We start from the raw sequence: 15542 nt of genomic DNA, 5'->3' as shown, positions 1-15542 counted from the left end.
ATAAAAATCTTTTTATCCAATTTACATTAGAAGAATAAATTAAGATAGTACTACAGATTATGTCAACATGAATTTCAACTGAGATATAAACTTTCTTCTAAATTTAAAAGTTATTAACTAAAAAGCAGATTTCAAAAGTAGTTTTGAATACATTAATTATATATATATAATTTAAAATATTAAGAATAAAATTTACCCAATAAATAAATAAACCAAACTATCTTTAAAGATAAATAACTTGGACAAAGACATATATATATATATATATGTAGCACAAATATAACATAAATTATTATCAATTATATTAAATTATAAATACCAACTTAATCATATTTGTATGATTATTACTTCACTCATGAAAAATGTTAATTTAAATGAATTCAACGTCTAAATATAAGAATTTATAAATTTATTAAATTAAGAATAATATTTTACTTATCATTTATATTGAGCATGTACTATAATTTTTATCATAGGACCTCTTGAATAAAATCAAATATTCTTATATATAACTTCAAAAAAATTAACGTATAATTACATAAATTTTCATGAAGTTGCCGAGTAATTATCCCTAAAAAATATTTATAGTATTTGAATTCGTTTTTCTGAGTGTTTTGTGAAGATAGAGAAAGAAAAATAAAGATAAATAAGTGTGTGTTAGAGATAGTATGTATGTTTGAATTTATTTTTTAAGATAATTTAACAATAAGTATTGTATGTTTAATGTTTTGTTTTGGATTACTATTTCATATTTTTTTATATATATTTATACTAAAATAGTTTAAAATACTTAAATAAAATATTTTTAAATAATAATAAATATTAAATATATTTTGACTCATTTAAAAAATAATTTAAAAATAAAAACAAAACACAATATGATTCTTTCTTGGGGAACAATACACCTCACTTGCATATTATTAATTCTTAAAACCCTCGAATCCAGCCGTCACCAAAGTGAAGCTGAGCATCTAATTGCCACGTATATTTCCAATACCTGAAATACCCTTCATAATCAATTCTACGTCTTCGCATTCCAACGAAGAATCAATGGTCCAGACACAACCGCTGCCGACCCAAACCTAATCAACGGCTCTAATTCCCTAAAAAACACGCCCTTCAAAAAAGCAGACAAGACATTACCCCCTTGCACTGTTTATATCTTATTGCTCTGCTCCAAAATTACTGCACAAATATCATTTCTTGTCTCTCAATTTTCTCCGTGAACTTTTGAATTTTGAGCTTTAAGTGCAGAAATTATGGGCAAGGGTCCAGGTCTCTACTCTGATATTGGGAAAAGAGCTCGAGGTTTTCTTCTAATTTACTTGCTGGATTTTGTATATTTGTTCTCCCATTTCCGTTTTCTTTTTTGATGTGTGATATCTTTTTTCTTTTTGGTGGAATTAGATCTTTTATACAAGGATTACAACAGCGACCAGAAGTTTACGCTCACCACCTACTCTCCCACTGGAGTTGTAAGTAATTATTTTTTTCTTTTTGGTGGTACTATTTCCTGGATCTGATTGAATTACTGCTGTTGTTGTGTTTGTGGCTGGAGTTTGTAGTGTATATGTTGAATTTTTTTGCGTTCGTCAACTTTTTCATCTGGATATTATGTGAGATTGAATTTGTTTTGACCCATTATTTTGATGTTGAAAGTATATTATATATCTTTGGTTTTGTCTGTTTGAGTAGGTTTTTATGAGTTATGGCATGAAGAACATCTGAGAGTTGATGAATGTCGTGTGTTTTGTCATATGTGAAGTGTAAATGTATGCGGATCGTTATAATAAGCTTATGTAGTTATGTTGAGATGTTTGTGGTAAATGATGAGTTTGAGCTATGTAGCTTTTACCGGTTAATGCATTAGGCTCACATCTGTAGTCCATCTATTTATATCTGTAGGCTTTCATGGTCTTAGGACCCCGACATTCTTAGGATCATTTGGGCATAAGTTCAACTTTGTTGATGAAAACTTGGTATCTTATGCCCTTTTCGTTTTGCTTTAGTAATTTTTGTTTCTTAGTTGATGCGGTATAGATTTAGAACTTATTTCTTTAAGTATGGGTTGTCTAGTTATAGTTGTGTACCTGACTCTATGATGTTACCACTGTTTTGGACCTTGGACACGGGAGAGGAAAATACTATCTTTGGTATCAAAGACAAATGCCAAGAAATTTCTAGTGCAAGTATAATTAGATGAGATGCTTGTATTCTATACCCAGTTCATAAAATATCTTAATATTCAACCATATTAAGTTCTGGCTGAAAAGGAATGTGCAGTGAAGTTCATTTCTAGTTGTTCCTTCACCTTGTCCTACTAAATCCTAGATCCATGGAGTGCTAATGAACTGGAAAAAAGTTGGCCTACGATTCTGAAGTTCTCAGTATTTTCAGCAACTGTTCTGCTCATGGAGTTTGCTACTTCTGTAGGCATGTCAAATTTTGCCTGTTTCTCTTTTTAAGGATACTTATGGGTCTGATGCAGTATCTTCATTTAAACAATAACTATAACCCCACCCCCCCACCCCCCAGAAAAACAAAACAACAAATTTAGTCTAGTCTTGATTTCAATATCTCTGTTTCTAACATATGCTTATTGTTTCTTGTAACAGACTCTCACTTCAACAGGAACAAAAAAAGGTGACCTATTTCTGGCCGATGTTAACACTCAATTGAAGCACAAGAATGTCACCACTGATATTAAAGTGGACACAAGCTCGAACGTATGCCTTGCCATTTACCCTCCTGTTACGTTTTGTGATGTCTTTACTACCACTGATATTAAAGTGGACACAAGCTCGAACATATGCCCTGCCATTTACCCTCCTTCTGTTATGTTTTGTGATGTCTTTACTTTCCAATTTTGACTTTTCTTCCTGCGGCCAAGAAGATATTCGAGCAGTCTTTTCATGTTTGTTTTCTTCATTAAATTCTCTCCAAAATTGTTGGATGATGTGAAAGTGGGTTTATGCCTCCTTGGAACATGTAACTGACTTTTGGATCCAATGGCAGCTCCATACCACTGTAACAGTTGATGAGCCTACTCCTGGATTAAAGACGATATTAAGTTTCAGAGTTCCTGATCAAAGGTCTGGAAAGGTAAGCTGAATTTTGAGCTCTTTATCCTACTGCAGGTTGGCGTTGTGTCTAATTCTTTATTCTCATTGACCATTGTAGTTGGAACTTCAATACTTGCACGAATATGCGGGGATAAGCTCAAGCGTTGGGTTGACTGCTAATCCCATAGTGAACTTTTCTGGTGTTGTGGGGAACAATAAGCTCGCTTTGGGGAGTGATGTCTCTTTTGACACCAAGGAAGGAGCATTTATCAAATGCAACTTTGGAGCAAGCTTCACAAATGCTGATCTTATAGCTGCTTTGACGCTGTAAGTGGTCTTCTCCTAATTTCCTTGAGATTTCTGATCCAAGCATGAATGTTTTTACATGCTCCCATTTTGGCCGACCAATCTACAACTGTATGCTTGATAAAGTTCTGAACCCGGGGGATAATGAAATGCATTCTCTTGCTTTAGGAATGACAAGGGTGATACCTTGAGTGCCTCATACTACCATATCGTGAGCCCATTGAGCAACACTGCTGTCGGTGCTGAGGTGACCCATAGCTTCTCAACTAATGAGAATACAGTCATTGTTGGGACTCAGCATTCCTTGGACCCATTGACTTCTGTGAAAGCACGGCTGAACAATTTCGGCAAGGCAAGTGCTCTGATCCAGCATGAGTGGCGTCCGAAGTCACTCATCACTGTCTCAACTGAGGTGGACACCAAATCTATTGACAAGAGTCCCAAATTTGGATTTGCCTTGGCCCTCAAGCCATGAGTGGACTATTCTGTTTGTATGACATGCTTCTGCTGGTTAGGTGGTTGCTTGGACTTCATTTCCTAGTTCTCTTCTTCTCATTTACCAGTTGTTGGACTAGTATCCACATGGTGTCAGCTTTGAGCCTGAAATTTTCTGCAATCAGGGCTTCTCTCGTTTTTGACCTCTCTATCTTCATGATTTTCGGGTTTGGAAGGTTTATAGACCTCTCGAAAGAATGTCTGATAATAAAACTATTTTCCATGTGAAAGAGACGTCCATGGAATTAATTTAGTATTGCTAGGACATTTGCACTTTTGCATTGTAAACTTTTATTAACATTTGTTATATCTTGGTGTCGTAATTGTGCTGCTAATTGTTTCTAATTTTAGAGGTAAAAAGATATCGCACAGATCTCTTTCTTTTTTTTCTTGTTCAAAATCGCTCTTGATGTTTTTATCAACAATCACACTGTAATTTTATCTTTAGAATCGTCACAAGTCCATACTTGGAATTCCTCTTTTGATTTTTCTCGTCAATGTCTGTCCCTCATTTGCCCTCTGCTAACTCAATCTATCTGTCAAGCGCATTAGCACCAGGCATCCGCACGAACACCTCAACCCTCAACAAGTTAGCATGTAATTAGGTTAACCAATAGAAAAAATGGAAAAAAAGGATTGAGTTAATTGAAATAGTGAACAAACTCCTCCTAAATAGACGTCCAACACGCGTTGATGAGGCACCAACTTAGCATTTTCTTTGCATGCTTTTCATTCGCATACTAGGTTTCAGCCTCTTAGGCATCTCAAATTCAGTTGAAATTGTCACTAATTCATGTACCAGGATTACTGTATGTTGTTCAGGTTAATTCCTATGTTATCTTGGGATCATCGTCTATATCTTTCGATGTCCCACGCAATTGAACATCTTTTTATAATAAAAAATTATCCTCGTACATTTTTAATGTTAATATATACGAGGATATATATATATTTATCGTTATAAAGGTAGTTTTGTTGAAAAAAAATTATTTAATTTGCAATACGTCAGTAATAAATCAATTTAGCGTGAATATTGATTTTTATTTAATACCAACAAATTTAGTAAATTATGATTAATGCAAAATTTATTTGTTAAAGGAAACAAATCTCAAAGATATTATTTGTAAATTCCAAAATCATCATGGGAGTGTAATTCTTAGAGGGTGTTTGGCTATACTTTTTTAAAACATCTTATGAACTCGTACAGATGTTGGATTTTATTTTAAAAATAAGCTCGTACAATGTTTGGATAAAACAAGATGTTAAAGCTTATAGATGTGAAAATATTTTATAATATATTACGATGTTTGACATAATAAGGTCTTTTATTGGTAAAATAACTAAAATGGGCTGATACTATTAGAATCAAATAAACCGTTATTTTTTGACATATTTTGCTTTAAAAATTTTTAAAACGCTTTTATAAATAATTACGTTAGTTTAATTTCAAATAAAAATTTAATAGATAATTTTTAAAAAAAATAATAAATTATTACTTACGTTTTTGAATAAAAATAATATATATACATACATACTAGTCGAATATTAATATAGATATATAATTTATCTTTTCTTTGTTAATGTAAGAACTATTCCTAATCGTATAATTATAATATTTTGAATTTATATTTTTCAATAAAATATCAATACCAAACTTAATTTTATTTAACTATAATAATTTACTAAATAATTAAATATTTTCTTTTTTTGAATGTTAAAAAAAATTAAATAGTATAAAGAGTTTTTTTTTGGTGTGTGTGTGTGAGAGAGAGAATGAGGAGAGTGTATGTGGGATAGCGAATATGTCTGTGCGCACGTACGAAAGAGAACATTTTTATTTTATAAAATATTAATTTTATATAGTTTATAAAATTTTATTAAAAAAATTGAGAAAGTTAATTTTTTTAAATAACTTATAAAATTTAAAATACTTTATTTTAAAATCTTATAAATTTTTTAATAAAAATTGCTAAATAATTTGTTAAATCTTATAAGCTCTCTAAAATTTGATGAGATGTTTTTAGAAACTTATAAGCGTAGAAATGGATAAAAATAATTATGTTTAAATACTCAAAACCGTCGGCTCCAGCCGTCACCAAAGCAACGGTGAGCATCTAACTGCCACGTGTCTTTCCAATACCTTAAATGCACTCGCAGTTAATCCTACTTTGCGTTCCAACGAAGAATCTACGGTCCAGACATAACCGCTACTTACCCTAACCTAATCAACGGCTCTAATTTCCTGAAAAACACGCCCTTCAGAAAATCAGACAAAACATTAGCCCCCTGCACTGTTTAAATCTTATTGCTGCCCCGAAATTTACAAGTTCCATCTTTTGTCTATCAATTTTCTCCGTGAGTTTTTGAATTTTTGAGCTTTAGGTGCAGAAATTATGGGGAAGGGTCCAGGTCTCTACTCTGATATAGGAAAAAGAGCTCGAGGTATCGTTTTTATCGACTTTTACTGCTTATTGCTGGATTTTATTTCTTCGTTCTTTCATTTCTGTTGTCGTTTTTGATGTGATGTAATTATTTTATTTGTTTGTGATTTTTTTTTTGGTGAAATTAGATCTGTTATACAAGGATTACAACAGCGACCAGAAGTTTACACTCACCACCTACTCTCCCACTGGAGTTGTAAGTAATTTATTTTTTCTTTTCCCGTTTGGTAGTACTTTTTTCCGGATCTGATTTTATTGCTGCTATTGTTATGTTTTTGGCTGGAGATTTTGGTTTATATATATGTTAATTTTTTTCTGCATTCATGAACTTTTTCATCTGGATACTATGTGAGGTTAATTTGTTTTGATCAATGTTTTGATGTTGAGATTGTATTATTGTTTAATTATTAAAAAAGAGATTGTATTATTGTTGGCCTCGTCTGTTTGATTAGGTTTTTCTGAGATATGGTATGAGAGTTTAGTGAATGTATTGTGTTTTGCTTATGTGAGTTCGAGATGTACGCTGATTGTTATAATAGGTTTTTGTTGAGAATTTTGTGGTAAATGATGAGTTTGAGTTATGCAGGCTTGTACATTATTATGCATTTGATCTGTGAGGGAGTAGTGTGTTTTGTCAGTGCATTATGCTCACATGTTTTATCCATCTATTTATGTCTGTCTCTAAGCTTCCTGAAGTGTTTTTCCCTTTACTTCGTGGTGTGTTCTTTTATCAAATTTGTTGGCTTATGGAATAGCATATGTCAAAATCAATTGGTTTGTTGATAAAAACATGGTAACCTATGACCTTTTTGTTTAACTTTTTAGTAGTTTATGTTGCTTAGTTGATGCCTTATAGATTTAGAACTTTTGCTTTAAGTATGAGTTATATAGTTATAGTTCTTGTAAGTGACTGATAGGATGTTACCACCGTGTTGGACTTGGGAGAGGAAAATACTATTTCCTTGGTATTGAAGAAAAATGCTAAGGAATTCTAGTGCAAGTATAATAAGGACAACTCAGAACATCTAGCTGCTAACTCCTAACTCAGTTAACTCATAGCTCATAGTACAATGGGATTAGATTAGAGCAGTAGAGCCTTATTGCATTCCTTGTAGGACTTCGGAATGCTCGGCTCGGTATGAGATAGGTAGCGGCCTTACTCCATTCCCTCCTAGAAGTCAGGAATGGTCGGCCTAATCGAGATGCTTGTATTTATTCTGTACCCACTTCATATCATATCATAAATTTGAACTATGTTAAAAGAGTGTTTAGATTCAAAAATTTCTGGCACAGTGAAGTTTCAATTTTAGTTACTGCACTTTGTAGTACTAAATCCTGGATCCATGGACTGCTAATGAACTGAAAGCTTTGGTCAATGCAATTATTTTGTAAAAGCTGGTCCAATGGCTGAAGCTATCTGTATTTTCAGCAACTGTTCTTCTCATGGAGTTTGTTCCTTCTAGAGGCATTTCGAACTTTTTGCTCGTATCTTTTTCCAAAAATACTTATGGATCTTGATGCAGCATCATCATTTCATGGAGTGTCTTGATTTCAATATCTCTGTCTTTAACATATGCTTTTTCTTCTTGTAACAGACCCTCACTTCATCGGGAACAAAGAAAGGTGACCTATTTTTGGCCGATGTTAACACTCAATTGAAGCACAAGAATATCACCACTGATATTAAAGTTGACACAAACTCGAATGTACGCCTTGCCATGTCCTCACCTTCGGTTATGTTTTGTAATGTCTTTACTTTCTAATTTTACTTTACTTCTTGCAGCAAAGAAGAAATTTGAGCAATCTCTTCACGTTTACTGTCTTCAGTAGAATTTTCTTGAAACTTGTTGGATAAATATAACGTGGGTTATGCCTGCTTTGAAACATTTAACTGACTTTTGGATCCAATACCAGCTGCACACCACTGTTACAGTTGATGAGCCTACGCCTGGACTAAAGACAATATTAAGCTTCAGAGTTCCTGATCAAAGGTCTGGAAAGGTAAGCTGAATTTCAAGCTCTTTACTAGACTTCTCCTCCTGTCTAATTCTTTTTCCTCATTCACCATTGTAGTTGGAACTTCAATACTTGCACGACTATGCGGGGATAAGCTCAAATGTTGGGTTGACTGCTAATCCCATAGTGAACTTTTCTGGCGTTGTGGGAAACAATAAGGTTGCTCTGGGGAGTGATGTCTCTTTTGACACTAAGGAAGGAGCATTTGTCAAATGCAACTTTGGAGCAAGCTTCACAAATGCTGATCTTATTGCTGCTTTGACGCTGTGAGTGGTCTTTCTCTCATTTTCTTCAGATTTCTCATCCAAGCATGAATGTTTTAAAAATGTTCTAAACATGGCTGACTCAAGATGCCCAGCCCAGCCCAGGACCGGATTGACCTTATAAAAAAATGGGTTGGTCCTTGGTCCGATCCCAAGTACCAATACCTAGGACCAGCCAAGCCCTGTGGCCTAGGACCGCTTGGTCCAGGATAGTGGATTGACCCAATTGGGCCAATTTTTTTAAATAACTAGATATGGTGGCATGCAATACCTGTCCGCATAATTTTTGGTAATGCTTTTATTTTATTGAAGCTTATAATTTTTTCCTTTATATTAAAAATTGTTATTGCCTTGTGTGGTAACTTTTTTTAATGCATTAATTGTCAGTACATACTTTTTGCGCAAATTAAATTAAATATTGGCACTTTGTAGAATATATGTTATTTTGATAATGATGATTATATATACATGCAAATCAAATATTAATATTTTATTTCAATGTCAATTAACAATAAATTTAAACAAAATGGGAGTAAATTGAATTCTTGAGTACATGTAATTGTATGGAATTAATTTTCTAGAGGAACTTGATTGAGTAGTTAATTTAACATGAGTTAGGAAGTAGGACATTTTTGGTATAATAATTTGGTTTTATGGAATCAAAACTACCACTTCAAATCTTTAAATCATCTTCCTTTATTATAGTCTAGATGCATGACATGTAATTTTTATTTAATTTTTCTATATTGACTATACTAGTAGGTTTTTAAAATTTCTGGAACTCTAAAACTTCTATCTTTATTGTTTTACTTCTAAACTTTCAGTACGCTAATTCATCAATACTGTTTGTTTATTTTTTCCAAAGTTCATTTTAAGTCTTGTTTTGGCATGTTATTTTCTAGGTTTATTATTGTAAGTTAGTCAAATAATTATGTAAGTTATGTAATTTTGACTACTCTGTTTTCTAGTCCTAACTCCTAAATTTTTGTTTGATTATTTATTTATCTTATATAACAATCATAAATTTAACTAATTATTCAAAAGGTATTTCAATTCTAAAAAATAAAAATAAAACAGGCCTGATTGGGCCTAATCTGGGTCTGGATCAAATTGGTCCATGGATTGGGTTTAGGTTTAAAAATGGACCTAATTAGGGCCCATTTAAAGGTCTAGGGCTACCAAAGGACCGATCATGAATAAAAGTGGGATGGCCCTGGGCTGGGCTTTTCGAGGCGGGTCCGTGCTGGCCCAGCCCGTTATGGACTTGATGGCCGGCTGGGCATCTGTATGCTTAGTGAAGTTTAGAACCCGGATGTTAATGAAATGCTTTGTCTTGCTTTAGGAATGACAAGGGTGACACATTGAGTGCATCATACTACCATATAGTGAGCCCATTGACCAACACCGCTGTTGGTGCGGAGGTGACCCATAGCTTCTCAACTAATGAGAATACGATCACCGTCGGAACTCAGCATGCGTTGGACCCATTGACCTCTGTGAAAGCACGGGTGAACAATTTCGGCAAGGCAAATGCTCTGATCCAGCATGAATGGCGTCCAAAGTCGCTCATCACTGTCTCAACTGAAGTGGACACCAAATCTATTGACAAGAGTGCCAAATTTGGATTCGCCTTGGCTCTCAAGCCATGAGGGGACTATTCTTGTTTGTTATGGTTTTGAACAGGGAGTGTGTTCACATTTTGGTGCGGGGTCTTCTGGCAGCATGTGCTTGTAGGAACCATTCGGTGGGTTATTGAACCTGATTTTCTAGTTCTCTTCTTCTCATTTACCCGTTCCTGTTGGTGTCAGCTTCAAGCCTGAAATTTTGTACAATCAGGGTTGCTCTCTCCAAGATTTTCTGGTTTCTAAGGCTGTAGTCTTCTCGAAAGAATGTCTTATCATAGAACTAGTTTCCATTTGACAAGATACATCGTTGGAATAAACTTCATATAAAAGTTTATTTTATTCAACTTAAGCCCTCGATGGAATGATAAATTCGGGCGTATTTGATTTACTAAATAAATTTTTTAACTATAATAAAAAAAATAATCTTATTAATAGTTTTAAGGCAATTTGTAAATGTCATCGATGACCTGTAAGTTTTATTTTTTATTTTTTATTTTTAATTTTTTGGCGAAGGGGTGGATGTCATTCGTAATTTTATGTTGTTGGCATTTACGACTTCAAGTATTGAAGTTGTGGATGGTATTGAGGACTTTCCGTTTTTCTCTCTGTTTTCCTTTTTTAAATTTATATATTATTGATTAATAATTACAAATTTAAATATTTTTTATTGATTATAATTAATAAAAATTTTGAAAATTTAGCAATTAAAAAAAAAATACGATAAGCATTTCAGGATGCATTAATGAATAACTTTTCATGACGGTGGACGTCGATGTTGTATTTTGACAATCAATATGTTAGAATACACCAAAGCAGTTTAAGGGGTCATGCAATAACAGAAATAATGTTACCCGTTTTGTCCATTATTTTTATGAGAGGATATCAAGAATTATCATAATGTTAAAATATGCTTATTTAACACCACTAATAATATTTTTAGAATGATCGTATTTATCAAAATAAAAAAATATAGTCATTTATGTTTCTTCTATTATCCATAAAGAAATAGGGCAATCAACTTCCAAGAATAAACTAAAACATGCAAGTGTCCAAATTCAACCATAATCAACACCCAAAACCAATCAATCATAAATAGATGACAAATCAATTACGTCTTTTACAAAACAATTATCATTGTTAAAACTTTGAAACTAATTATTGTGACAAACTAAAATTTTTTATCACTAAATATATATAATTAGTGAAAAAAAATAAAAACTATCACTAAATTCTTTTGATCGCTAATTTTCTATTTTCTTGTCCCGACAAAGCTAAAATTGGAAGATCCAAAGGAAGACAACAACTTTGTTCAAACTTGTTGGATGATTGAAGAATTAACTAAAAATGGAGAAAATTATTGGTTGAATCTTGTCCCAAAAATAGGCAGGAGTGTTTGTAGTGAAGTGGTTGCGAATTCGTGGAGGGATTTTTGGTAAGAAAACACTCAGCCATCTCCCACCAACAAACTCTTGTATATAATAAACCAAACTCTTACAGCACCAAAATCATCGACCATCCTTAACTACGTCTACGTTGCTTTCGTTTCCTCCCACGAATTAGTACCCTGAAAATTTGAGTGTAGTCCGGTCTGATCATCTTTTTCAGCAAATTAAGGGTCCGCACCCACAGAAAGGCAGCTGTGGGTTGGACCCGACCCGACCAGAGACCGTTCCCCATTCAAAGCCAAAAAACAAGAAGTTACAAGAATAAAAAGGAAATAAATTTTGCAGGACATAATTAGCAAGATGGAAGGGACCAAAGTAAATTGGTTGCCCATCTTGTTTTTTGTAGTTGCTTCGATTCTTCCCGTCCTTAGAGCTAATATTGCAGAGTACGATGAGGTATGGCGGAGGCGAGCGGCCGAGGCCTATAACCGGACCCTGCAGGCATACGAGCCGGACCCTCTTAAAGTAGTCATGCACTTCAACGAGAATGTTCATAGGTATGTACGTAATTTGCATTAGTACTTGTATATTGTGCATTATTTATCAATTTCAACAAGTTAATTAAATTTGGATGGTGTACTCAATTTTGCAGGCACATTAAGGAATCAGGAGGAGTAGATATGATGATGTTGAACAGCACGAGGAGGCGGCTAGGAAAGAAATACCGCGGTCCATGCAAGGTCACCAATCCCATCGACGCTTGCTGGAGATGCGACCCCAACTGGCACTTGAACAGGTTTAAGCTCGCGGATTGCAGCTTGGGGTTCGGCAGAAAGGCCACTGGCGGTAAGGGCGGTCGAATCTACGTTGTGACTGACCCTTCCGATGATGACATTTTGACCCCCAAGCCTGGAACCCTACGCCATGCTGTGATCCAGGAGGAACCTTTGTGGATCACGTTCAAGCGCAGCATGGTCATCACTCTAGCTCAAGAATTGATCATGACAAGTGACAAGACCATTGACGGACGTGGCGTCAAAGTCCAGATTGCTCATGGCGCAGGCATCACTGTTCAGTATGTGAGGAATATAATCATCCACAACATCAAAATTCACAACATTGTGGAGAAGAAGGGTGGCATTATTCGGGACTCCACCACCCACAGTGGCCTCCGAACTCAAAGTGATGGCGACGGAATCTCAATCTTTGGGGCCCAGGATATCTGGATCGATCACGTCTCTATGACAAGATGCGACGACGGGCTTATCGACGCTATCCAAGGGTCCACTGCCATCACCATCTCCAATGGTCACTTCACTGACCACGACCACGTAAGACTTTATATATGAAATCCATTGCAAAATTCCGTGTCAATTACACACTTCTTATATATAGATATAATTGAAAAGATTGGCTGTGTGCATGCTGCAGGCCATGCTTTTCGGTGCCAACGACAAGTACCCTGGCGATGAGAAAATGCAAATCACGGTTGCTTTCAACCACTTTGGGAAGAGAATGGTGCAGAGGATGCCAAGGTGCCGATACGGCTTCTTCCACGTCGTGAACAATGACTACACTCATTGGAAGATGTACGCCATCGGTGGAAGCAGTCACCCCACCATCATCAGCCAGGGCAACAGATACATTGCTGATCACCCTTACGCCAAGCAGGTGACGAAGAGAGAGTGTCCGGAATCAGAGTGGAGGCATTGGACATGGGTGACAGACGGTGATATTTTCCTGAATGGAGCATACTTCCGCGCATCTGGAGATCAGGATTGGCATCACAAACACCCTGAAAAGAGCGATGGCATCAAGCCTGGACCAGCCACCCTCGTCGCACAAATGACCCAGTTTGCGGGTAGACTTGATTGCAAGAAGAAGTATGCTTGTTAGACAGATCTACGTATGCCTGATTTTTACTACTTCCACCTTATCAATACCAATGGCTGCCGGCGACGACTCATCAAGAAACGGAGTAACTACTGCAAGAATGAAATTACACCGTACGAATCTTCTATCACACTTTCATGTCATATATTGGTGTCACACCCACGCCTTCCTTTTCAAATCAAAAAATAGAATTAAATTAGGTAATAATTTGAAAATGAGCCTCCATATAAAATACACGCGTGGGTGTAATGTCAATATATAGCAGAACCGTGTTATAGAAAATCCAGATTGATGGAAGCAACTTCGAGAAGGAGATAGACACATGACATAAAAGTTGATATTTCCTTTGGGGGTTTATGTTTAAGTTAGATAGAATTCAATATAGATTTTGTTATTTTTCAGTTAGCTTCTACTTGTGTATATCATAATTCTATTTCGTTTGATTTATTTGTTTTTGTATGCAATAGTGAAGTACCAGCTAGGTACGTGCATTTCAAGAATATTAACGTGTGTTTTTTTTAATATTAAAGTTTATATAAAAAAAAAAAAGAATGGGTGAACTAAATGTGCCAAAATTATGAATGTAATGGGCACAATGTGATGACAATATGATAGATCAAAATTAAATTTGGTTAAAGTTATCCAACTAAATTGTAATTTTCTCTAATTACTGTTTCTTTCTTTGTGTGGTTGAGCACAGTTTGTGCTTGCTTCAAGTTGAGCTCAAGTATATATATAGAGCTTAATGATGTGTTTGAAATTGAGCTTATATTAGAATATTTTAAACCTAGGATGAGCTTAGAAATTCGAAAATATCTCGATTTTAGTTCAATTTATTTGCATCTCTAATTTGCTGTATAGATCGAACTTGTATGAAAAATTTGAATTAAAGAGGTAAATGGCATTTTATCCAGTCTGACATGATAAAAAGCTCAATGATAAAGCAAGAACACCAAAAAAAAAAAAAAAGAAAAAAAGAGAATATGAGAATGAGATGCACACAATTATTATTATTATTATTTTGATAATTCACAAAAAACGTGTTGAATATGATAAAAAAAATAGTGATTTTTAGATGTAGATGTGTATAATGTTCAAAGTATAAAGTCCAAAGTGATGCTAGCTTTATTGACCAACTTAACCCTATTAATAAGAGCAATTGAGGGATGTGGGAAGGTGATTGAGCATGATTTGGATATTCATGCATTTTTAGAGATGTCTAGTTTTATGAATTATGATTGGTCCACCTATATATTATGTAATTGGTGCAGCCACATCAACATGAAAGTAGGGGATCTAAGAGAAAGTAGCCATCTATTAGTTTTATACAGTGGGCTCCAGCTGGTATGCTTATCCTTGCTTACTTGTCTTTGTGCCAGCATATCATCTAAGATGTGAAATATTGCTGGAGTGTCTGATTGAGCAAACTGCGGGTTGAAATTGGGCATGATTCTGCTAGCAATTGGGTTGGACGTGATCTGGGCTGGGCTAATTGGACTTGGTGTTTTGCGATCCGTTGATGTTAGGTCAACTGTGCTGCACATTCTTGTTGGGCTAACGAAAATATATACCTTTGAATAATTATGTTTAAAATATAAAAGAGAACAAGAGAGAAAGTGAATTTAAAAAAAAAAGAAAAATAAAAACGTCATGGGCTCTAATTCTATCTCACGTGCTAACACACACCAAAATGTGCACCCTGACCGAGTTAATTATTTTTTTATTATAAAAAAAAATTATTTTATTATAATTTTATTTAAATTAATAACACAAACATGACGAGTCGCGATTTGAAATCGCGACTCGTCATTAAATTAGTGGGGAAAAATGCAGAATTCCCCAAGTCGGGAAACAAAACCCCGACTTCAAGTCGGGATTCTTGGGGAATTTTGCTTTTTTTTTTCGTTTAAATTATTATTATATAATTTAATTTATATATAATTAATTTTAACAACATACTAAAATCCAAAATTAATAAAATTAACATTACATTAACTTAAAAAATTACAATTAAGGGTACAAATGTAATAGTTATTTATTTTGTACAATTGTAAAA

At 34.4% G+C, this 15542-nt stretch overlaps 3 protein-coding genes across 4 annotated transcripts; all 3 read left to right on the top strand.

Annotated features, from left to right (window-relative positions):
• The first annotated feature begins 1149 nt into the window (after positions 1 to 1149).
• LOC105167675 (mitochondrial outer membrane protein porin of 34 kDa) lies at positions 1150 to 4093 on the top strand. Its single transcript, XM_011087477.3, has 6 exons — positions 1150 to 1308; positions 1408 to 1475; positions 2616 to 2726; positions 3016 to 3102; positions 3181 to 3389; positions 3537 to 4093. The coding sequence occupies exons 1-6, from the start codon at positions 1260 to 1262 to the stop codon at positions 3841 to 3843; spliced, it is 831 nt and encodes a 276-aa protein (XP_011085779.1). The 5' UTR covers positions 1150 to 1259; the 3' UTR covers positions 3844 to 4093.
• Positions 4094 to 6118: 2025 nt separating this feature from the next.
• On the top strand, positions 6119 to 10552 carry LOC105167674 (mitochondrial outer membrane protein porin of 34 kDa). Of its 2 annotated transcripts, none has more exons than XM_020696430.2 (6): positions 6119 to 6305; positions 6433 to 6500; positions 7900 to 8037; positions 8219 to 8305; positions 8378 to 8586; positions 9926 to 10552. In XM_020696430.2, the coding sequence occupies exons 1-6, from the start codon at positions 6257 to 6259 to the stop codon at positions 10230 to 10232; spliced, it is 858 nt and encodes a 285-aa protein (XP_020552089.1). In that variant the 5' UTR covers positions 6119 to 6256; the 3' UTR covers positions 10233 to 10552. The 2 variants fall into 2 exon arrangements, with proteins under 2 accessions (XP_020552089.1, XP_011085778.1); XM_011087476.3 differs by having other exon boundaries at positions 6129 to 6305; positions 7900 to 8010.
• A 1178-nt stretch (positions 10553 to 11730) lies between these two features.
• Positions 11731 to 13981, top strand: LOC105167673 (putative pectate lyase P59). Its single transcript, XM_011087475.3, has 3 exons — positions 11731 to 12150; positions 12246 to 12924; positions 13025 to 13981. Exons 1-3 carry the CDS (start codon positions 11954 to 11956, stop codon positions 13487 to 13489), a joined length of 1341 nt encoding a protein of 446 aa, XP_011085777.1. The 5' UTR covers positions 11731 to 11953; the 3' UTR covers positions 13490 to 13981.
• Positions 13982 to 15542: the final 1561 nt, after the last annotated feature.

The sequence above is a fragment of the Sesamum indicum genome, linkage group LG8 (assembly GCF_026168435.1).
Source record: "Sesamum indicum cultivar Baizhima isolate 11 linkage group LG8, ASM2616843v1, whole genome shotgun sequence".
Lineage (NCBI taxonomy): Eukaryota > Viridiplantae > Streptophyta > Magnoliopsida > Lamiales > Pedaliaceae > Sesamum > Sesamum indicum.
Note: the sequence above shows the minus strand (reverse complement) of the source record. Positions and strands in the feature narration are given on the sequence as shown.

What these genes read in the sequence shown, in the direction of transcription:
- LOC105167675 (XM_011087477.3), top strand. Translation starts at nt 1,260, where the DNA reads ATGGGCAAGGGTCCAGGTCTCTACTCTGATATTGGGAAAAGAGCTCGA. An exon ending in TATTGGGAAAAGAGCTCGAG is followed by an intron (nt 1,309 to 1,407) that starts GTTTTCTTCTAA and finishes TGGTGGAATTAG; the next exon opens with ATCTTTTATACAAGGATTAC. An exon ending in CCTACTCTCCCACTGGAGTT is followed by an intron (nt 1,476 to 2,615) that starts GTAAGTAATTAT and finishes TTCTTGTAACAG; the next exon opens with ACTCTCACTTCAACAGGAAC.
- LOC105167674 (XM_020696430.2), top strand. Translation starts at nt 6,257, where the DNA reads ATGGGGAAGGGTCCAGGTCTCTACTCTGATATAGGAAAAAGAGCTCGA. An exon ending in TATAGGAAAAAGAGCTCGAG is followed by an intron (nt 6,306 to 6,432) that starts GTATCGTTTTTA and finishes TGGTGAAATTAG; the next exon opens with ATCTGTTATACAAGGATTAC. An exon ending in CTGATCAAAGGTCTGGAAAG is followed by an intron (nt 8,306 to 8,377) that starts GTAAGCTGAATT and finishes TCACCATTGTAG; the next exon opens with TTGGAACTTCAATACTTGCA.
- LOC105167673 (XM_011087475.3), top strand. Translation starts at nt 11,954, where the DNA reads ATGGAAGGGACCAAAGTAAATTGGTTGCCCATCTTGTTTTTTGTAGTT. An exon ending in TTCAACGAGAATGTTCATAG is followed by an intron (nt 12,151 to 12,245) that starts GTATGTACGTAA and finishes TCAATTTTGCAG; the next exon opens with GCACATTAAGGAATCAGGAG. An exon ending in ACTTCACTGACCACGACCAC is followed by an intron (nt 12,925 to 13,024) that starts GTAAGACTTTAT and finishes TGCATGCTGCAG; the next exon opens with GCCATGCTTTTCGGTGCCAA.